Consider the following 22,609-nt stretch of genomic DNA (forward strand, 5'->3'; position numbering starts at 1 on the left):
GGAATCAGCAGTGTTTAGGTGGCTTTACTGATCCTATTCCTCTAATAGGTCATTTACTTTGATTTGTTTCTTGCTTCTATTTCTTCTCAAGTTTGTAATTAAGATTTGTATTCCTATTTATATTTTTAAATCTCCATTCACACTAATAAATATAGGAGAAGATTTGTATAACTGAAAGACCTTTATAATTGATGGTCAAATTCTGTGCCTACTTTTTAAACTATATCTTGTATTCTTTCCTACAGAAAAGAAAAACATTTTTATAAAAGTGTACAAACTCAATCAGGATTAAAAAAAAAAAAAAAAAAATGGCACGATGAAAAGAAAATGACCAAACAGCAGTGATATTAAGAGAACCCAGCAGTTAAGACAATTTTCCCAATTACATTAAAAAAAAACCCCAAAAAACTTCAAAAGTGGCCTGGCAAAATTCACAGTTCATGTGGGATAGTAATTCTAGTGGAGTAAGTATATTTCATTCTTCCTTAGAAGGATCTGACATAACTGCTTGAAGAACAAACATAACTACTCCCATTTCCCACTAAGTCACTGCACAGGAGTTATGGATGGTTGTCTTGACCTCCTATTTTCCATCTGATTTTAGGAAAGGATGAGGGTCGCCTCCACCCCTGCCGGGCCAGCCGGAAGATTTCAGCGAGCAACACTACGTGTTCCTTTAGGCTAAGAAATAAAGAGACAGAACGGATGGGGTCGAGAGGATCGCTGCAGTCAACGATGATTCTTTATTTCTCAGGGTTACATATATACTAAACCAAGAAGAGAGGCATCCCAAAGAAAATTCTTCCCCATGTACATCATCTTTAAGATAATCACCAGAGCTCTCTCATGGCGCCAAAGGCATCCTACTTATCTTAAGGGCAGTCGTGCAAAGCCATCTATCTGCACCTTGTGTGCATTCAAGGCTCACTAATGGTCTGTTAGGAGTTAACTCGGATAGTAAATTCCAGAGGGGTGGCGGGACAGAGAGCTATGTCTGCGAACAGACCCTTGATAATCAATCAAGGCAGCTCCCAGAGTCAGCTCTTTCAAGCCGCTCCCCGCACACCCCTTGGTATGCATTTTAAAAACACTTGGAATGAGTGGTACAGACTAATTCCCTTGTGCCGGGGGATACAGTTTACAGCCCAGGCTTTGAGTGTGAGTCTAGGCTCCACAAGTTACCATTTTGTGTTATGGGGCAACTCATCTTACCCTTGGTGCCTCAGTTTCCTTCATAGGAATGTAAAATTAGCAATACCACTTACTTCACAGGATTGTTGTAAAGATCAAATAAGAGTAACACACAAAACTTGCTTATAGTCTCCACTAGATGATGAACTACTACCTCGAGAAGAGAGAAGGGGCCGTTTTCATCCTTCTGTACTGTTTATCACGGTGATAAATGAAGAGCAGGTATGCAATCAATGCCTGACAAATCACTGAAATAATTCATCTCTGGTAGAAATTGGTGACAGCTTAAATTTCTTTCTCACTATTAAATACTAATGTTGTAAACAGAGTTCACCTAGTTTAAAATAATCTAGTCTCCAGGATCTTTAAGTTCATCTGAATATGTTGATTCTTACCAATGTAGTTAAGTTTCAAGACCTGGCTCCGCATGTGTGGGCCATTTCAGAAACTTCTCAAGTACGGCTATAGATACTTTTCCTGAGGGCTGTCAAGTGCCTGGCACTATCCAAAATGCTTTGGGCAATTCAAAAGAATCACAGAGCACACCAGTTGGAGGAAATATTGTAGAAATTTGAGGCTTGGAGGAGTTGACTGATTTGCATAACAGCATCAAAGTAACAGATCTACAGCTAAAGTCAAACTCTGACTCCCAGTCCACTGTGTCCTGTCAACTGTGGAAATTTCGTATTTAAGCATATGAGAATTGAAGAGAAACACAAGCCCATAGTACCTGACTTGACAGGCTTATTCGGTGTACAATACTCTCTTGTTGCTCAGTTGCTCAGTCGTGTCCAACTCTTTGCGATCCCATGAACCACAGGGTGCCAGGCTTCCCTGTCCTTCACTGTATCCCAGAATTTGCTCAAACTCATATCCGTTGAGTCAATGATGCCATCCAACCATCTCATTCTCTGTTTTCCCCTCCTCCTCTTGCCCTCAACCTTTCCCTGCCTCAGGCTCTTTTCCAGTGAGTTGGCTGCTCGCATCAGGTGGCTCAAGTATTGGAGCCTCAGCTTTAGCACCAGTCCTTCCAATGAAAATTCAGGGTTGATTTCCTTTAGGATAGACTGGTTTGATCGCCTTGCAGTCCAAGGGACTCTCAAGAGTCTTCTCCAGCACCACAGTTCTTAGTAGTGTGGCTTGTTGAAAGAGGAAAAGTAAACTCAACCTCACTGTTTGAGGTCTTTTCCAGGAGACTGCAGTCTTGATTCAGGTGAGTGGAAATTCAGGGGTTTTTCGTCCAGCAGGCTCAACAGGCAGTCGAGAAGTACTCTGCTGAATGTACTGTGAGGAATTCTACCACAGTGCGCTGCTGCTCTGGCTGTGGGCAGGCTCTTTCAGGATCACAGCTCTGTCCTGCTTCTGAGCAAGTCGTCTTCTCTCCTCTTTTCTGAGTGATTCATCCAGGAGCCAGGGTCCAAAGCCTCAAAGCCTGACAATGAATTGTCAGTTGGAGATTATATTTGTAATCTAAATTTAAATTTTAAGGAGAAAAAAAAATTATTTTTTGAAAAGTTAAAAGACGTTGTCAAATGTCAAAAGCGAATACAAAAAAAGACGAGTTCAAACCAAATCCATACCCAGAAGTAGTTATGGCACAGTATCAATTCCAAACAGTTGATCACCTGGGAGGTGAATTTCCAGTCATTTGGAGGGGAGTACTTTTATCTTTTTAAAAGACATTTTTCTGCATCAAATATGTTACATAATAAAAAAAAATTAACACACCTCCCCCCCAAAAAAGAAAGAAAATGTACAAAAGAGCAAAGAAAGTATATGATCCATGTTCTCAAACTGTTTTCTAAGAAACAAGAAGTACATTTAACTGCATGAGAAAGAAAATGCAAGCAATAAAATTCCACTTTTTAAAGTTTTAAATTTGCCAATATATTAAAATGTAAAACCCTGCAGAAGAAGCTGCACTGATGTAATCACCAAAGAGGATGCTGTTGGGGGCTCTCTGATTCAAAACAGAATACACACTCAGATTCTACTGACATCAAAGACAAACAAAATCCTTACAAACACACTTTCATATAGGTAAGTTCTTCAATGTCCCTCAGATTGATTTCACCTCCTCTGTGAAGATTCTACCCTTGCTCACATGAGGGTATCCCACAGTCCTTTGAACTGTCATAAATTACTGCATTGCATTCTTAGGCATCACTTTCCAGGTGTCTCTTTCCTAACACTTAAGTTACTTGAAATTTGGGATTTTTCTTCCCTTCATCATTCATTTTGTCGCTCCTCAGTACCCGGTATCAGGCTTCAGACACCCTGGATTTCCATAAAGTTGAATGGTAATTATATATTTTGTATTAGTAAGGTATAGATATTCCTGTATTCAATTCCTGATTTCATTCATTATCATCTGAGTGATGAGGGGCTAACCCTAATTTCTCTGCTCCCTCAACTAAAACACTGGGACAAGAATCCTGGCCTTGGAGGTAAGTAGTGGCATGTAACAGAAATGATCTCAGCAGATGGTCTGATTTTGTGAACTATCATGATGTTTCAAAACCCTTCAATATACATTACCTCCTAAAGAGAAATATTTGCCACTGAATCAATTCCCTTCTCCGGGTCTCAGTATCTCCTCCTGTAAATGAAGGACGTTAGGCTAGATTTCATCCATCCCTTAGTGAGCATTCTTTCTGAGAAATTTGTTTTCAGGTGCCCCTGAGGAATGGTCTAAAGAGCATTACTCTTTTCTCTGACCGGCTTGTCGCTAGAGGACTAGCACAGTCACCTAGCATAGGGACCCAAAACTGCAGGTGAGATCCAAAGGCCACCCTCATGCTTACCTCACAGAATTCCCACGCCCTTTTCCTGATGTGGCTCTGTCCGTCTCCTGCCTCTTCAAATCCACCTTCAAAAGAACGTTGCTTTGATGATCCAACGGTCATTCTGAAGAACTTAAAGGCCCGGACAGTCGTTGCTGCAATGGTCAGAGCGTGAGGTTTTGCTTTGAGTGACGGGTCAGGGCATGCTGGGAGCAAGTTGGGGGCTCAAGGGTTCTTCCATCCTCGCTGTGAGACAAGCCTTTGTCCTCCACGCTGGCTCTGGTTCAGCCTCGGTTTTGTTCCCATTTGTGCTCCGACCCATGTGACACTGGTAGGTCTCTCCTGGTGCTTCTGATTGGCTGCTCACCTCACTCAGTTCCCCGACCCTCTCACATCCGTCCTTGGACCAAACATCCTTCGTTGTCTGCTACCCACACTCTACTTGGTAACACCCTGCTGGTGGAGCCTGGTACTGACCTCCCCTTCTTTCACATGCTCACACATCAATTTCTTATCAATAGATACATGTTAACTTGTCCGTGCTTTTTACGTTTAATTCCTCTATTGGTTTAATTACAACAGATTAATAAGAAAACTTACTATCAAATCAGTCAAGACCAACTTCTTCTTGTCAAAATTATATGGTTCTTTTCTTGGCTCTTGACATTTCCCTAGGAAGGGGTTCAGAGAATGCTTTCCCCAAAATACACCATGCTGGCATAAGGATTATTTTAAGCTGAAGGCTATCGACAGGAAGGAGACAGAAAAATTCTCTCCTCTTCCACACAAGCAGGAAGGGCAGGAGGATTCATACTCGCCAGAGACAAACCTAGACTCCTCAACCTAGAGAAGGCTTAGAGTTTGATCCCACCACCATATAAAGGTTTTGTCACCCTAAAAGTTTCCCCATGTCATCCCTTGCAATAACCCTTGAGTCATGGCCTTTTACAAGATTAAAAAAGAATGTTATCTTTTAAAGAGTCTCTGGTGACCCAAGGATGAAAGAGCAGATAAAGCCAAAGAGGGTCTTGGAATGCAGGAACAGAAAAACCAGACCTTGATCATCTTTCCCTTCCCCATGTTGTAACTATTAACAGATTTCAGGTCCTCCTGAGCAGTATAAGCTGTCTCCCCTCCTACCTTATAGGGAGAAGGTTTTTACCTTACTCCACCTCCACCTAGTATACCTGCCTCATCCAATCAGCAAGTGACCCAAAGACCCGTATCCTACTCCTTGTACCCTGGGTATAAAAGTGGACAAAGATCCCTGTTCAACGTCAGTTCTTCCTTGAGCTTCCCCGGTGTTCTGACAGCATCTCCCACTCTAATAAACTTTATTTTTCTCTCATTCTGCCTCATGTCTGGAAATTCTTTTCTAACCCATGCACAGACCAGGACTGAGTTGTCTTGGTGCTGGGAGAATGTTGCTTTTTATGGTTGAGCAGGCTTGGTGATGTGTAACACAGGTACACAATTCACAATGGAGGGGAGAGAGGAGGCCAAAGGGTAGAGAGAAGTTTTTATGATTAAATTTTTCTTCTCTTGGCATAAAATATGAATTTATTTCACATTACTTAGTTTAGATTTTTTTTTTTTTTTTTGATAGCCTAATCCTTCAGACATTTGCAGAGCTTATGGTCAGAGTGCTGTCCCTACTTTTGTCCTTGTACTATTGTCCCTACAGGCTCAAAATAGTGTCACTCATGCTAAAGTCCATGATACTAAACCTAGACTGTAATTTCTGAATTAACTGCTGTTTCAACCTTCCCCAGGAATCTTATTCAACCAGTTCAGAATTTTCTGGTCAGTATTAATGAGATAATCTAGTCTCTTGGGTCCTCTGGGTTCCTCCCTCTTTCTAGAGAAAATCTGCATGATAAAGACCCCTGCTGTTCTCTTCCCTCCCCGCCCCACCCGACAAATCGGGTGTGTCCAGGTCCAAGATAACCTTCTTTTCTTTTGCTAATGACTGTGCCTCTCCTCAATTCTAAAGGAAATCAACCCCGAATATTCTTTGGAAGGACTAATGCTGAAGCTGAAGCTTCAATACTTTGGCCACCTGATGTGAAGAACTGACTCAGGAAAAGACCCTGATTCTGGGAAAGACTGAAGGCCGAAGGAGAAGGGGACGAGGATGAGATGGTTGGATGGCATCACCGACTCGATGGACATGAGTTTGAGCAAGCTCCAGGAGACGGTGATGTACAGAGAAGCCTTGTGTGCTTCAGTCCATGGGGCCGCAAAGAGTCAGACACGACTGAGCAACTGAACTGAACTGTGTTTGCTGGAAAACCTCCCATAATTAGCCTCCCTCCCACAAATCTTTCTTTTGTCTTCAGCTGGTGAAGGTATTTGAAGTGGTAGCTTTGAGTCATTTCAGAGGTACTCAGTTTTCCTGAGTATTTCCCATGTACACAGGAGGTATACATGTTGTCAAACTACTCTTTGTTTTTCTCCTGTTAATCTGTTCTTTTTATTACAGAGGTGTCTAAGCCAAGAATTTAGAAAGGTAGAGGAAATATTACATATCTGAAGTAGGGTCCTGGAGCAACACCCCACGATGTGTGGCAGACAGAGGGCAAGACATGAAAGTATCCTTCATTCTCAGGGGACGAGGGAGATTACCAGTTTACCCAGATTACCATAGGGGGAAATGATGTCTGGTTGGCTCATGTGTTGCCAGGGAAAACAGCTGAGGAGCACCGCCTTCACCGCCCCTTTGATAAACAACAGAGTAGATGGAGCTAGGGCAAGTACAGAGACACTTACTGATTAAGATCTATGATTAAGAGGGAAAGTCAGTTCTGTGAGTAGGGTGTAGGTGAAGCAGGCACTGGTGGAGCAGGGGATGTAGGTACAGAGAGGAAAGGAACAGCCATCTTGGGCGGCCTAATCATACAGTGTGTGGGTACAGGTGTAAGGCTGGCCTTTGGCATGATTTTAAGGAATGTAGGTTGATCTACACCTCGTTATACATTAACTCTCAGCCACCTCCACCCCTAATCTAAGCTGAACCCCCAGAGTGAGGCCTTTATAAAGGAGAGGCAGCAGCTTCTGAAGAAGGTAGGGGCAGGAATGAATAAATGAGGAGTACGGAAAGGATGGCACTTAATGAAGACCACCTTCCAGATTAAAAGACACTTGGGAACTATAAGAGGATACACTGACTGAAACCGATCACCCTGCAGGCACCATAGCAACCGTTCGCAGGAGCTATTTTACAACAGGAGGTCAGGACCACCTTACACAGAATTAACAAGCCACCACCAACCAGAGGAATTCAGAAAGGTCAAAGGAGATGCCATCCGCCCTACCACCTCCCAGTTCTTTCTTGCTGGCATCCATCTTGGCTGAGCAATGCGTGAGCCACAAGGAAGTACCCTGAGTCAGAATGACTGTGTTGGGACCAGTGTGAGGAAAGCAGGAGAGACTCCATCTTGAAGTCTGTCATCCTTCTTAAAGATAGGATGTGAACTGGGCCTGAACCCTGCGCAAGAGTGAGGAAACTGTTGCTAGTGAAAACCAGGTCTCCTGGAGACTTCCTTCCCTACAGATGACAAACGGAGATTGTAGTTGAGGTCAGGCTGCCCCTGTTAACAGATTAACCATGGAGACATCCCCCTTGATGTATAATCATTGTTCCCCCCCCCCCCCTTTAACCTTAATTATTCATTCTCCTAGGACCAAAATCATATACAACAAAGAGGTTGCTAACATGTAACCAGTTACACACGTACTGGGGGGTATAAAACTGGGCCTCTCAGAAACAGGGTCCTTGTTGGGAACTGATTCCCCTTGGACCCGCTGGCATAATAAACTGTACTCCACTGTCCTGGAGTGTCCTGCGAGGTATGTTTTGCGACTCCAGATTCCACAACAATTGGACAGAGACAACCCAGAAACTAATCCCATCACCATAAACCAGAGATCGGCAGAGCAGCTCTCCTGGTTTCCCTTACCCTCCTGCTCTCCACCGCAGGACCCCTTCCCAATAGTCTTTTGCTTTGTCAGCACCTGTGCCTCCTCTGATAATTCATTTCAGAGCGTCAGACAAGAGTTCCCTTTCGGGCCCTGGAAGGGGTTCTTCCAGGAGCAGAACGACAAATCAGGGACTGTCATCCTAAGCCCCAAACTGAAACTGAATTTCAGTGTGTGTAAGTGTACAGGCTTTTAAGGAGTTTATACAGATCTTTCATCAGTTCTTACAGGAATGTGTGCACCCACAAGGTGAGAATCTCCCACCCTAGACTTTAAGGGGAGATAGAAACAGCAGACCAGCACCCATGGCTTTGAGCAATGGAGAGCTTCTTAAAGAGTTTAACTTGTGAGTTTAGTCCTTTTGTTTGTGCTGAGTCCACAGAATTTTCCTAAAACAGGAAGGGATTGTCAGGGAAATGTATGCCTCAAAGGAAAATTATAGCACACATTTTAGTGTCATCTGATTCTGATTCAATGAGAGGTATTTTACAATTCTGTAAATTGTAGATAATTGACAGCAATAAAAAACAATTCCTGTCTTGTTCAGTTGTTAAGTCGTGTCTGACTGTATGCAACCCCATGGACTGCTGCATGCCAGGCTCTTCTGTCTTCCACTATTTCCTGGAGTTTGCTCAATTTCATGTCCTTTGAGCCTTTGATGCTATCTAACTATCTCTTCCTCTGCCGCCCCCTTCTCCTTTTGCCTTTATTCTTTCCCAGCATCAGGGTCTTCTCCAATGAGTTGGCTCTTTGCATCACGTGGCCAAAGCATTGGAACATCAGCTTTAGCACTGGTCCTTCCAATGAGTATTCAGGGTTGTTTTCTTTTAGGATTGACTGTTTTTATCTCCTTGCAGTCCAACAGACTCTCATGAGTCTTCTCCAGCATCACAATTTGAAAGCATCAGTTCTTCCTGACTCAGCCTTTTTTTATGGTTCAATTACTGTCTTTAGACATGCAAATTAATTCCATCTCTTGAGGGGACGTTTTCTCCCCAGTCCACCTTCCTCACCAATCCTCGCAGTATAAAAGCCAGTTTGGACTTTATTTAGACTTGACTTTCAATATTCCTGATCTATAAATGGCGTCCACTCTTTGAATTCTCCTTTGAGAACACCTCACCAGTTATCTCATTAAGGAGTTAAAATCTTTTCAAAGGGGTTCATTTTTACACTTGTATGAGAGTCACGATTGTATATTTTTGAGGAAAATTAACCTTTAAGTAGTCTTCTCAGGTGGGCGGTAAAGAACCAGTCTGCCAACGCCGGAGACTCAAGAGATGCAAGTTCGATCCTTGAGTTGGCAAGATCCCCTGGAGAAGAAAATGGCAACCCACTCGGGTATTCTTGCCTGGAAAATCAGAGGAGCCTGGTGGGCTACAGTTCATGGGGTCGCAGAGTCAGACATGACTGAGCTGCACACACAAACACTCCTTAATAGACTTTTATTCTCTATTCGACTGGAAGGAGTTTCTAGTGCCACTTCCATAACCATAGCAACCGGAGCCTAAGGTAAACCCACAGAATTCCTGAAACCCCCACTGCCTCTCCTTTGGGGTGACCAGAAGGGAACAGCACTAGGCTCCTTTCTTCCCCCTTCCCTCTCATTCCTCCCCATCTTCCTCCTTTTGCTCTGACCCTCTTGCCTTCCTCTTCTCAGATTCGCTTCCTCCTGGATCTCCCCTTCGTCCCCATTTTCTCCTTCCTTCCTGCCCTCGTCCTCCTTTTCTCCTCTTCCCCTACCTTCCAGAACCCGCCCGGACTTGGAGCTCCTACACACACAGTTTCCCGCACACAAACACAAACACACACACACACACACACACACACACACACAGAGTTTCCCGCACCTCTCAAGGTGGTACAGGGGCCACCCTCCGCCAGGGCACGCCCAGGACTGGGTCACTCACACCCAGACCAGCCTCCGGTGTCGCAGAGGGACGCTCTTAACTTGCAGTGGAAAGGAGGGTTTCCTAAAAAGAAGGGAAGAGGGAACATTACAAAGTTCTATTTAGTAAAAACAAAAAACTAAACCTAATATATAGTTTCAATGTAGCGAGTGAAAAAAAGTAAAAGTCATTTAGAAAACGAGCAAACCTCAACAACGCAAGCATTGGTGGTTCAGTGGTAGAATTCTCGCCTGCCACGCGGGAGGCCCGGGTTCGATTCCCGGCCAATGCAAGGTTGGTCTCGCTTTTTTCCTTATCATTCTAATTTTGAAAATGATCTGGTTTTGAGCTCGGACATTTTCTATTATCGGATTTTGACCTATTCATATAGTTTGTGACCGTAAGACCCGCAATCACTTCTGCCAGGTGAAAGGGGCAGACGGGTTGGCGACCGGCTGTTTTCCTAACAGAAACATCCAATTTTCTGCCTTCAGAATATATAAAATCAATCTGTTTTGGATTCATTCTTTTGTTTGTAGCATAAGTAAAATCAACGAATGGGCTTTGAAAGAAAAATTTCCGCAGTTGCTAAAAAAAAAAAAAAAAACAAAACAAAACAAAACAAAACAAAAACCCTTTACGTAAAATGTATAAAGGGATTACTCTGAACACTTTGCACTACGTTAAGCAGAGTGGCGCAGCGGAAGCGTGCTGGGCCCATAACCCAGAGGTCGATGGATCGAAACCATCCTCTGCTAGGTGTTTTTGTATTTTTCCTGAGGGGAGCTGTTTTGTGTTTTTCCGGCGGGGGGACGGCGGTGAGAGGAAATGAAGGACTGTAGTCTTAGCAACCCTGTTGCCCGTCTTTCTATACCTAATGAAAACGTGGGTAATCCAGGAGTAAATTTTTATTCCAAGAAAATTTTGAGACGAAAATAATTCACAAATCAGAAAAGCTTTAATGTCAGGTGCTGTATCTCAGAGAGCAGAGAATTAGTGTTAACCCATCTTTACCTACTATCGTACTGTAAGCAAGAACTTAAATTTAGAGTTAAATAAAACCACGTATAGCTAATTTCAGTTTCAGAAATTTACTTAAAGGGAGTTGGAATTTATTTAAAATAATTCTCAGAAATCTCTCCCCGCTGCTCTGTTTTCCTTCTTAACACATCTCTATGTATAAAGGTATATTTTACTTTATTCATTCAGTATTTTGTCCCCCTGTGATTGCTGTGGTATCTAGACCATGGCCTGTCACATCTTAGGCACTGCTTGTTTGTTAAGTACACGAATAGCTACAATTTCTAATACACCAAACAACACTATTCATTGTTATTTTTCACCTTTTAAAAAATTACAAGGGTACAAAAATGACCACACAAAATCTATCTACTGTTTAACATTATGATATATTCACTGCAAATTTCTTTTATATTTAAGGAAAACAACACATAAAATTGAAGCACCCTTCAGCTACATCCCCAACCCTAACATCCCTTTTCTTAGGGTAACTCTATTGTGAATTTGATATGCATATCTCCTCTTCCCCCAACTTCCCGTTTTTTCTTTGGATGAAAAATTTTTATTTACCAAGAGCCTGAGAACAAGTCATATTATGAAGTTTTTATTTAAATAACACAATGCTTATTCAAAAGTGTTGACAAAGTATCTACATGAAAGGCTTTTCTTTATAAAACCATTGATTATGCCTATTTCTATGCAACAATCTATAGCCAAACATGAGAATACCTAATATCTACATAAATGTCTGGAATGGAAGGCCAAAGGGTCATATTTGATTTTCACTTGGTTCTAAAGTGAATTACTTGGTGGTCCAGTGGCTAAGACAACATGCTCCCAACACAGCGCCAGGCTTCCATCCCTGATCAGGGGGCCAGATCCCACATGTTGCAACAAAGATTGAAGATCCTGGGGGCCTCAGCTAAGATCTGGTACAGACAACTAGATTAATTAACTAATAATAAAATATAAAGGCAACTTCTTTGTCAAGTTGGCAACAGAGGCTTTAGAAATCCTATCATTAAAGCCCTTTTATCAACTGTATTTTTTTTTCACATTAAAGTCCTATAACTGTATAGAATCACTATATTCATTTCAGGTGCCAGGTGAAATCTCATTTCATTTTCAATCTGCTTACACTGATGCCCATGGCAAATACAATTTCCATCTGAGATGGTTCTTAAAATACTATCCTCAGTAGCAAGTTTTCTAATCTCACAGATCACCAGAGGCACATGTGATTAATCCAAAGGAGAACATTTGTCAAGAAAGATGAAATAATTCACTGTTTTCTTCTGGGTTCTATTTAAGAATAAATTTTAAGACTGTTCTTGGATAGTGTAATCATAGATTGACCATCTCCTCAAAGTGGAAAATTCATGCTCCCTCCCAGCAAAAATCAGGATTTTGTCAGGTGTTTAGATTTACAGAAAATATTCAAATATTTACCGTTTGAGGACCATAACTAGTGTGTCCATGACCCTCTTGTTTTATTTATTTTAGGGTACAGAATGTTTGATTTTTGACTTCTTTTTATTTGGACAGCTCTGACCAGGCCACAAAACAATACCTCTCTCCCTCTCTCTCATGCCTACAAGTGACTTCTGGGGAAGCTAACTTAAATCCAGTGATTAAACGGAGACAGAAATGATCACTTTACTTATTCCAACTTACTGTCGGTAAAAAGTCGAAGCATTTCAATTGGATCTGGAAAACCCAAGGCCTTTAATCTGTCCTCCTATTTGCTTGCCACAAGATGGCAGAAGAGGGCAATACTTATATCACCCACTGAAGGTAATTTCTCCCTCAGATCTCTTAACAGTGGAAGGAAAAAAATCTCAAAAAGAGCAAATAATAGAGGCGATGAGTAGGAAGTCGATGGGTTCAGGATGAAATTAGGGGACTGCTCTTGCCAGCTTCCAAGACCTAAGGACAGGGGCGCAGGTACTGGAAAGAGAGGAGTGAATGACAAACTTGTATATTTTGCAGGACTCATTGACACGTTGGCATGACTTGCAGACTTATTGCCTGTGACAGGGACAAAACTGTTCATCTGAGATAGGTCCATATCCCCAACTTTAAGGGAAGCAACAAAGGGAAAAACACGAAATGTTGCAGTCTTAATTGGGGATATGGGTGTAGGGGCTTATTTTGCTGTTAATGTGGAAGGGAAAAAAAAGAAATTCCAAAAGCAATCATTTGTTGGTGAAAGGGGATGCCAGGGTAGCGGAAGATGTTAATGATTCCAACTGAAAAGAATTTAGGCACCACTGAAAGATGCAGAGGAATGGGTAATTGAAGGACTTTCGATCATGCCTTGAGAAATTCCATTCTGTAATAATCCTAATTAGCCCATGCGTTAAATAAATATGCCCTTCTCTTTAATACTGAGTTCTCTGACTTCTTTCTCGGGATTTTTAATTGTGGACTCAAGACACTACCAGAAAGCTGCTCCCCCGGCCAAATGAGTCCTGGATGTCTCCCTTCCGTTGCATCCTGATTAAACATTGTAAGAACGCGGCTTTCCCAAGCTGCTGGGTTTCTTGTTCAACATTTTATCTTTAAGTACCCTCCCGGACCTTTAATATTCCCATAGCACTATGACATAAATCTTTTAAACTCACCCTAAGATCTTCGTAGACAGGGCTAATGTTGCAGTACCTATTCTGTAGAGGATAGGAAATAGAAACAAAGAGGCGATTTCGCCCAGAATCCGACTGCAGAACACAGAACCGTTAACTTTCAGTTTTATGGTTCTAGGCTCCCGAGCCTTGTGCATTCCCCAAGACAAAGCTAGTAATTCACTTTCGAGAAAATCTCTACAAAACGCGCAAAACTGTTGGCAGAGTTCTCAGGCCAATTGCAACACACGGCGGGCTTTTCAAATAGTACTGCTGCCCAATCAGATATGGGGGGCGTTACTCGCTTTGAAAAAAATTTTTGGTTGCTATAGCTGAGGGAAAAACTGAAAATCCTTTTCAGTGGGCGCCAAACAAGTAAGTAAAGTCGCTCAGTCGTGTCCGACTCTGCGACCCCATGAACTGTAGCCTACCAGGCTCCTCTGTCCATGGGATTTCCCAGGCAAGAGTACTGGAGTGGGTTGCCATTTCCCTCTCCAGGGAATCTTCACGACCCAGGGATCGAACCCAGGTCTCCAGCATTGCAGACAGACGCTTTACCGTCTGAGCCACCAAATAACCCATACTAAATTTGCCTGGCAAGTTTTGCGCTCAATTGCAGAGCCATGATCGACTGAGGCCCCATAGCCTGCCAGGCTCCTCTGTCCATGGAATTTTCCAGGCAAAAATACATTGCCTAAATGCTTATCCAAAACTGCTTGTTGAGAGCTGTAAAAACTTTTACGGCGTTTTCCGTCGTCAAACCAGCTGTGTAATCTGAGTGAAACCAGACCACAATCAAGTGCACCAGCTATTTCTCTGAAAGTGTAGGTGGCTCTGAAAAGAGCCTTTGGGTTATGTAGGGCTGCGAGCCGGCTCACTTGGAGCTGGTGTACTTGGTAACAGCCTTGGTGCCCTCGGACACCGCATGTTTGGCCAGCTCCCCGGGCAGCAGCAGACGCACGGCCGTCTGGATCTCCCTGGATGTGATGGTCGAGCGCTTGTTGTAATGCGCCAGACGCGACGCCTCGCCCGCGATGCGCTCGAAGATGTCGTTGACGAAGGAGTTCATGATGCCCATGGCCTTGGACGAGATGCCGGTGTCCGGGTGGACCTGCTTCAGCACCTTGTACACGTACACGGAGTAACTCTCCTTGCGGCTGCGCTTCCGCTTCTTGCCGTCCTTCTTCTGCGCCTTGGTCACCGCCTTCTTGGAGCCCTTCTTCGGGGCAGGAGCGGACTTGGCTGGCTCAGGCATGCTGACAGGAATTACAAAATCTCCGAAAAACAGAGAGAATGGAGTCCCTTTTATAGTCACAAGTCCATATGCAAATAAGTCTTAGTGAGCGTATCTGTCTGATTGGTGAATACTAATGATGACGTATGCCAACATTGTCCAATAAGAGCACGCGTTGTAAGAAATTGCGTTTGTCTTGTTTAAAATAGGAAGACAACTTTCGCCAATGGAATGGCTGCTTTTTCGCGCGCACTGTGGCTATAAATTGTGAGTTCCTTCGCTTTAGTCATTTCTGGTGTAGCGTCTGAATACTGCGCTATGTCTGGACGTGGCAAGCAAGGCGGCAAAGCTCGCGCCAAGGCTAAGACCCGCTCCTCGCGAGCCGGGCTCCAGTTCCCCGTGGGCCGAGTGCACCGCCTTCTCCGCAAGGGGAACTACGCGGAGCGGGTCGGTGCTGGGGCCCCGGTGTATCTGGCGGCGGTGCTGGAGTACCTGACAGCTGAGATCCTGGAGCTGGCGGGCAACGCGGCCCGGGACAACAAGAAGACGCGCATCATCCCGCGTCACCTGCAGCTGGCCATCCGCAACGACGAGGAGCTCAACAAGCTGCTGGGCAAAGTCACCATCGCTCAGGGTGGTGTCCTGCCCAACATCCAGGCTGTGCTGCTGCCCAAGAAGACTGAGAGCCATCATAAAGCGAAAGGCAAATAAGGTCTGAATTCATACTCCAACCTCTAAGAACAAAGGCTCTTTTCAGAGCCACCCATAACTTCTGTGGAAGAACTGAACACTCTCTTGAAACCTGTCAGGCTAAGATTACAGTACTGTACATGGAATTTTTAGTCCCCATATTGACTAAACATGCATCAACATCTGGTAAAGACCAATTCTCAGTTTACTCCATTGTAAAACCATGACACTGCCAGCCTTTATCTTCTCCCCAGGGACACATTTATGATGATTATTTGTTCCAGCATTAAACCAATTTTGTTTCTGGGTCTTTATCATTAGAACCCAATGGTCCAATAGTTAAAACTTCTCATGTTTTTTTCAGGGTTACCTCTTTACAAAAAAACACCTAATTACTTGATTAGTGTAAACTTGGTGTCGCTCCAGGCCTTCTGGTCAGTACACAGTTTACATATTGAAGTCCAACCATTTGCATCAAAATCAGTTAATCAAGTTAGATAACCACTTACCAGTATTCAAGCACACAGCACGGCCCCCGCCCCCTTCCCTACACCACGCTGGGCAAAAGTTGTGTCTTCACAGGACCAGTGAGCCAGTCCATTTTGAAGCTTTATTTTAGGTCTTGATACAAACATTAAATGCAGATCTTGATTCAGTTATGAAGTGGAACTAGTTTTTTAGAGACTAGCAAATACTTCGTTGTAATTTCCCCCCATATTATCTGAAAAGAGAAAAAGACCCCAATGAAAATGCATTTCTTTTAGAACAACTTATTTCCTGACTTCCAAAAATTCTGGACCAAATTCCTTTTTTACTGGTGAAATCAATATTTCAGTCGAAAACCAAAAACTCAGACAAGATACAGTGCAGCCATAATTCTTCCCTGCGAAAATACAAACACAAGGTAAGAGGACAGAAAACAAAACCTTTTCAGGCAATGGCACCCCACTCCAGTACTCTTGTCTGGAAAATCCCATGGACGGAGGAGCCTGGTAGGCTGCAGTCCATGGGGTCGCTAAGAGTCGGAGACGACTGAGCGACTTTACTTTCATTTTTCACTTTCATGCATTGGAGAAGGAAATGGCAACCCACTCCAGTATTCTTGCCTGGAGAATCCCAGGGACGGGGGAGCCTGGTGGGCTGCCGTCTATGGGGTCGCACAGAATCGGACACGACTGAAGTGACTTAGAAGCTTAGCAGCAGCAAGATCCAAATGAAGATCGGTTTTTAACCAATCAGGTTACTCCAGCAAAGTCTGGCCAATCAGGATCGGATCGTCTGTATAAAGTCTCGTCCTGGACGCGGTCGTTCAGTTGCTTCTTTCGCGACACAACTCTCGTAGTTATGGCTCGCACAAAGCAGACTGCTCGCAAGTCCACCGGCGGCAAGGCGCCGCGCAAACAGCTCGCCACTAAGGCGGCCCGCAAGAGCGCGCCGGCCACCGGCGGCGTGAAGAAGCCGCACCGCTATCGGCCCGGCACGGTAGCTCTGCGCGAGATCCGCCGTTATCAGAAGTCCACAGAACTGCTGATCCGCAAGCTGCCGTTCCAGCGGCTGGTGCGCGAGATCGCGCAGGACTTCAAGACCGACCTGCGCTTCCAGAGCTCGGCCGTGATGGCGCTGCAGGAGGCGTGCGAGGCCTACCTGGTGGGGCTCTTCGAGGACACCAACCTGTGTGCCATCCACGCCAAGCGCGTCACCATCATGCCCAAGGACATCCAGCTTGCCCGCCGCATCCGCGGGGAGAGGGCATAAACTGTTCTTAACAAGCTTGGGGGCATTTAGCTTCCTCCCAAAGGCTCTTTTAAGAGCCACTTCCGTCTTCACTGAGAACAGCTGTTAACACAAGAATAGGTTTTCCTAAAGCAGAAAAATTTTATCCGGGATTTACATAACCACAATACAGGTATGAAGCGTACTTGCCAAGGCTGATGACGCCGTGGTAATTTTGTAAAAGCTATTTTTAAAAGCTTATTGATACTGCTAATAGCGAGTGTCCCCACCCGTAAGACCACCTGGGCCCTGTGAATTCTCCAGTGTAAAGATCTCAAGGGGAAGTCAGTCAACAAAACTGCGAACCTGAGTATCAGCAGAGAGCAAGTACCTCCCCCAGTTAGAGTAGCCTCAGGATGCAGAGCTCTGGTTGACTGTGTATGTACTGTGCTTGGAGGGACAAGTATCTTGTAAGTTCTAATCAATTACCGATTGAACTGTCCAGGGTCCAAGGAGGGGCAGAGTATATCTAGGTTAAGTGAAGCAATGTGGCCCAGGATCTAGCAGTAGTGGGCAGACCTCTTAACGTAACTGATAATTTGTTTTATACAACTCCAGAAAATAATGAATCTGGTCGAAGCTGGCTACAGAGTGTTCAACAAACTAAGCCCTTTTGAGAACTGCATTTCTCACTGTTTAGCGGTAGCACCTGGTAACCCTGCAGGATCAAGTTCTAAGCTGTTTATTATTCACCCCCATTCCAAGATTTGATGTTGGGAAATTGACAAATTAGTCCTCTGGCTTTTATTTGCCAGCTTTCAGGAACCTCCTAACACAGACAAGCACGAGGAGCAATCCACAGGGGTGGTGTTCAGCCGCTCAGTCTTGTCCGACTCTACTACCCCATGGACTGCAGCACAACGGGCTTCCGTGTCCTTCATCTCCCCGAGCTTGCTCACACTTAGGTCCACTGAGTTGGTGATGCCATCCAACCATTTCGTCCTCTGTCGTCCCCTTCCCCTCCTGCCTTCAATCTTTCCCAGCATCGGGGTCTTATCTAACAAGTTGGCAAGAGCATCAGGTGGCCAAAGTTTTGGAGCTTCGGCTTCAACATCAGTCCTTCCAATGACTGCTCATGACAGGCATCATGCATGCCATCAACATCTGGTGACTTTCTGGAGGTAGAAGCCACAGTGAGCCCGTTCGAGGCAGTAATGCCCTCCAGACCACTTGTGGGCTTATCCCATACCTGACATTACACTCACACCTATGAAATTCTAGGACCAGGAGAGTATTCTAAGTCTGTGTGAACCTGTTTTATTTTTATAACTTTTTATTTTATATTGAAGTATAGCTGATTATATAGCCAAATGTTGTGATAGTTTCAGGTAGATAGCAAAGGGGCTCAACCATTCATGTTCACATATCCATTCTCCCCCCAAATCCCCTCTCATCCAAGCTGCCACAAAATATTGAGCAGAATTTCCTGTACTATAAAGTAGGTAGGTCCTGGTTGGTTATCTATTAATATCTTAAATATAGCAGTATGTACATGTCAATTCCAAACTCCCTTTCTATCCTTTCCCCCTGCTTCATTCTCTCAGTCTGTGAGTCTGTTTCGTAAATAAGTTCTCTTTTATCATTTCTTTTTTAGATTCTGCATATAAGGGATGTCATACGATATTTCTCCTACTCTGTGTGAAACTGTTTTAAATGTAAAATTTTGCCCCTTTTCTCTCACCATATACATAAGGCCAAAAAAATTTTCACCGCTGTTCACTGATGGTTCTCCAGAATAGAAAAAGCCTGACACAAGCAGGTGCTCATCAAATTCTATTTGAATGAATGTAGTGCTGATTTGCAACACTGTAGACACAAGATAGCCTCAGGTAATTACTTAGTGCTGCCCACCTCCTGCATTGCGCATTTCATCCAAGATACTTCTTGAATTCTATGGGGAATAGGTATAATACTGATTACAGGAATTATATAAAACTTGATAGTTTCCAAAGTATTTTCACATGTGTTTTCATTTGTGAACTTGGTGATAGTTCCCCAGATTTAGAGAATATACATATTAATCCTTCACTAGCTCTAGAAAAGTCAGTCTTTTCTGAAGGTAGCCAAGTGCTGGGAAGACAAAGCCAATAGATCTCAGTTTGGGATTCTTTGAACAAACCCTCAAAGGAAATAAGGAGATCTGTATAAGCCTCCCACATCTGTAGGAAAATAAAGTAAGAGTAATTGTTTAAGGAAAAAAAAAAAAAAAGAACTAGGTAGAAAAGCCTGTTTTCCTGTAAGTGGAAAGGCAGGAGTTAGGCTGCTTTTAACATTTTGCAATTCCTCAGTAAGGACATCTGGGATTTGGATGCCGATTGAGATCTGAAGTTAAGAAGTGTACTATGGCTCAGTGAGGACATGCTCTTTTAGAAGTCTAAGGTTGGTTGTAGAAAAGGTGGTTTTAGGGAATGTCCAAAACTTCTTAAAAAGAAAGAAAGAAAGAAATTAGAATAACCACTAAAACCAAAGGCACCAACTCTGAGCACTTTTTAAAAACACGACTTGCAGAAAATGAGTGTCTTGGCCTGCTCAGGCTACTGTATCAGAATACTACAGACTAGGTGGCTTATAAATAATAGAAATGTATTTCTCACAGCTCTGGAGGCTGGGAAGTCCAAGATCAAGGTGCTGTCAGACTTAGTGTCTGGTAAGAGCCCTCTTCCTAACTCATAGATGGCTATTTTCTCTATGGGTGGAAGAGTCAATGGGGTCTCTTTTATAGAGGCATGAAATACCACTGATGAGGGCCAGGTAGTTAAAACCTAAGCCCCTTCCCAAAACCTTACCCTCCAAATACCCTCACATTAGAGATTAGATTTCAGCATATGAATTTTGGGGAAATAGAAACACTCAGTCTATAGAAACCAGTCTGCTTTTAAACATTAGAAGCTTAGGAACTGTGTTCGTAGCCTCTGACCCTATTGTAAACCCAAGAGGGTTAGACAGCAGGGGACTCCTGCTCCAGGGACCCCAATCTATATCTTGATTTTTATTTTCTCAATATGCATCCAACCCTGGAGATGCTAGTAAGGTGAAGTGAATGAAAGGGAATCAGAGTTTCTGGCAGTTATTATCTGATATATTTAGGCATGAAAAGTGACTACATCAGGAGACAGAAAGGACTATGAAGACCATCACTGGTCACATTGTATTACAGAATTTTGGAAACAAGATAAGGCAAAACAAGGAGAGAGGGTTAGGCATGAACAGCCGTGTATATTAGAGAATACATTTAGGACTTGAGAGAGCCTCGGGAGAAAGTAAGGGGTTTCCTAAAGGGTTTTGCATTTCTGGCTTCAAGTCATGAGCAGACTAGAGCAGGGCAGAGTGGGGACTTCACTGGTAGCTTTGTGGTTAGGATTTGGTGTTTTCACTTCTGTGGCTCAGGTTTGATCCCTGGTGAGGCGAATAAGATCTCAAAAAATGCAGGGCAAAAAATAAATAATGGTGTAATAAGGTGAAGGAGCCAGTAGATTCTACATCCTCAAATTTCTTTAACTGAAATAGTACATGGAGGCATAGATGCTTGAGGAATGTTTGAGAATGAAAGCAAAGATGGTGATTGCTCTGGGGGTAGGACCAAGGAAGAAGGAAAATTTTGTGCTTGCCTGTCTCATATTTAAGATTCTGACTTGGTAAAAGGCCAACTGTGTTGAGAAGACTCTACGGAAGGGAAGAAAAGATTTGAGAAGTTAAGCTCATGGAGTGGAAAACACTCCAAAGGGCTAGTTTTGGATTAGTGTATGTCTGCATGTGTCTTTGTGTGTGTGTACATATATATGTGTCTGGAGGACAGGAGAAATGAGAATTAAGAAAGGCACTAATTACTAGTAAATAGACTAACTTTGAATGAAGAACAATGCAAGAACAATAATGATAGCTTATGGTGAACAATCTTGGATTTGTGATCTCCGAAGAATTAGCTTCAGGACCAGGGACCAGGCTTGATCACTCAGAGCTTTTGTGTGGCAGAAGTTTTATTACAGTGAAAAAGGACAGAGAACGCTTCTGACATAGACATCAGAAGCAGGCAGAGAGTGCCCCATTTGCTAGTCTTATCAAGGCCTTATATACTTTTCCAGACCCACTCCCACAACATACATCTTAAATCAATAAGACTAGTCAGAAGGTTCTTGTTAAGAAGGAGAAACATGTCCTCCAGCAACATGTCCTGGGGTCAAACAACAGGGAGGGAACACAGCCCTGCCATCAACAGAAAACTGGATTAAAGATTTACTGAGCATGGCCCCACCCATCAGAACAAAATCCAGTTTCCCCCTCAGTCAGTCTCTCCCATCAGGAAGCTTCCATAAGCCTCTTATCCTTATGTATCAGAGGGCAGACAGAAGGGAAAAACCACAATCACAGAAAACTAACCAATCTGATCACAAGGACCACAGCCTGGTCTAACTCAATGAAACTATGAGCCATGCCATGTAGGGACACCCAAGATGGACGAGTCATAGTGGAGAGTTCTGACAAAAAGTGGTCCACTGGAGAAGGGAATAGCAAGCTACTTCAGTATTCTTGCCTTGAGAACCCCATGAATAGTATGAAAAGGCAAAAAGATAGGACACTGAAAGGTGAACTCCTCAGGTCAGTAGGTGCCCAATATGCTACTGAAGATCAGTGGAGAAATAATTCCAGAAAGAATGAAGAGACGGAGCCAATGCAAAAACAACACCTGGTTGTGGATGTGACTGGTGATGGAAGTAAAGGTGGATGTTGTAAAGAGCAATATTGCATAGGAATCTGGAATGTTAAGTCCATGAATCGAGGCAAATTGGAAGTGGTCAAACAGGAGATGGCAAAAGTGAACGTAGCCATTTTAGGAATCAGTGAACTCAAATGGACTCAAATGGGTGAATTTAACTCAGATGACCATTATGTCTACTCCTGTGGGCAAGAATCCCTTCGAAGAAATGGAGTAGCCATCATAGTTGACAAAAGAGTCTGCAATGCAGTACTTGGATGCACTCTGAAAAATGACAGGATGATCTCACTTCATTTCCAAGGAAAACCATTCAATATCACAGTAATCCAAGTCTATGCCCCGACCAGTAATGCTGAAGAAGCTGAAGTTGAATGGTTCTATGAAGACCTACAAGTCCTTCTAGAACTAACACCCAAAAAAGATGTCCTTTTCATTATAGGGGACTGGAATGTGAAAGTAGGAAGTCAAGAGATACCTGGAGTAACAGGCAAATTTGGCCTTGGAGTACAAAACAAAGCAGGTCAGAGGCTAACAGAATTTTGCCAAGAGAACACACTGGTCATAGCAAACACCCTCTTCAACAACTGCTGGTAATGAGGCAGGAAGCTACCTGGTTTTTCTATAGTTGCAAGGGAAGAGGATTGTTGAGATTACCCATCCAATAACATCTTCAAGGTTAAGCACTCAGATTTCATTACTAAATAGGAGCAGGAAGA

At 43.5% G+C, this 22,609-nt stretch overlaps 3 protein-coding genes, 1 long non-coding RNA gene and 2 other non-coding genes across 6 annotated transcripts; 4 read left to right on the forward strand and 2 right to left on the reverse strand.

Annotated features, from left to right (window-relative positions):
• Positions 1 to 730: 730 nt before the first annotated feature.
• On the reverse strand, positions 731 to 13,626 carry LOC133059808 (uncharacterized). Its single transcript, XR_009693627.1, has 4 exons — positions 13,486 to 13,626; positions 9,803 to 9,925; positions 3,996 to 4,129; positions 731 to 2,661 (listed from the first exon to the last, which is right to left on the reverse strand). It is a non-coding gene; the product is annotated as an uncharacterized LOC133059808 (long non-coding RNA).
• Positions 10,063 to 10,133, forward strand: TRNAG-GCC (transfer RNA glycine (anticodon GCC)). The gene has a single exon. It is a non-coding gene; the product is annotated as a tRNA-Gly (tRNA).
• On the forward strand, positions 10,528 to 10,599 carry TRNAM-CAU (transfer RNA methionine (anticodon CAU)). The gene has a single exon. It is a non-coding gene; the product is annotated as a tRNA-Met (tRNA).
• A 711-nt stretch (positions 13,627 to 14,337) lies between the features above and the next one.
• Positions 14,338 to 14,742, reverse strand: LOC133059800 (histone H2B type 1-C/E/F/G/I). The gene has a single exon (XM_061147385.1). It carries the CDS (start codon positions 14,735 to 14,737, stop codon positions 14,357 to 14,359), a length of 381 nt encoding a protein of 126 aa, XP_061003368.1. The 5' UTR covers positions 14,738 to 14,742; the 3' UTR covers positions 14,338 to 14,356.
• A 282-nt stretch (positions 14,743 to 15,024) lies between these two features.
• Positions 15,025 to 15,455, forward strand: LOC133059794 (histone H2A type 1). The gene has a single exon (XM_061147378.1). The coding sequence runs from the start codon at positions 15,035 to 15,037 to the stop codon at positions 15,425 to 15,427; it is 393 nt and encodes a 130-aa protein (XP_061003361.1). The 5' UTR covers positions 15,025 to 15,034; the 3' UTR covers positions 15,428 to 15,455.
• Positions 15,456 to 16,737: 1,282 nt separating this feature from the next.
• Positions 16,738 to 18,871, forward strand: LOC133059791 (histone H3.1). Its single transcript, XM_061147374.1, has 2 exons — positions 16,738 to 17,312; positions 18,774 to 18,871. The coding sequence occupies exon 1, from the start codon at positions 16,751 to 16,753 to the stop codon at positions 17,159 to 17,161; it is 411 nt and encodes a 136-aa protein (XP_061003357.1). The 5' UTR covers positions 16,738 to 16,750; the 3' UTR covers positions 17,162 to 17,312; positions 18,774 to 18,871.
• The last annotated feature ends 3,738 nt before the right edge of the window (positions 18,872 to 22,609 follow it).

Source organism: Dama dama, chromosome 7 (assembly GCF_033118175.1).
Source record: "Dama dama isolate Ldn47 chromosome 7, ASM3311817v1, whole genome shotgun sequence".
Lineage (NCBI taxonomy): Eukaryota > Metazoa > Chordata > Mammalia > Artiodactyla > Cervidae > Dama > Dama dama.

Coding starts and splice junctions, on each gene's coding strand:
- LOC133059800 (XM_061147385.1), bottom strand. CDS start 14,737: ATGCCTGAGCCAGCCAAGTCCGCTCCTGCCCCGAAGAAGGGCTCCAAG.
- LOC133059794 (XM_061147378.1), top strand. CDS start 15,035: ATGTCTGGACGTGGCAAGCAAGGCGGCAAAGCTCGCGCCAAGGCTAAG.
- LOC133059791 (XM_061147374.1), top strand. CDS start 16,751: ATGGCTCGCACAAAGCAGACTGCTCGCAAGTCCACCGGCGGCAAGGCG.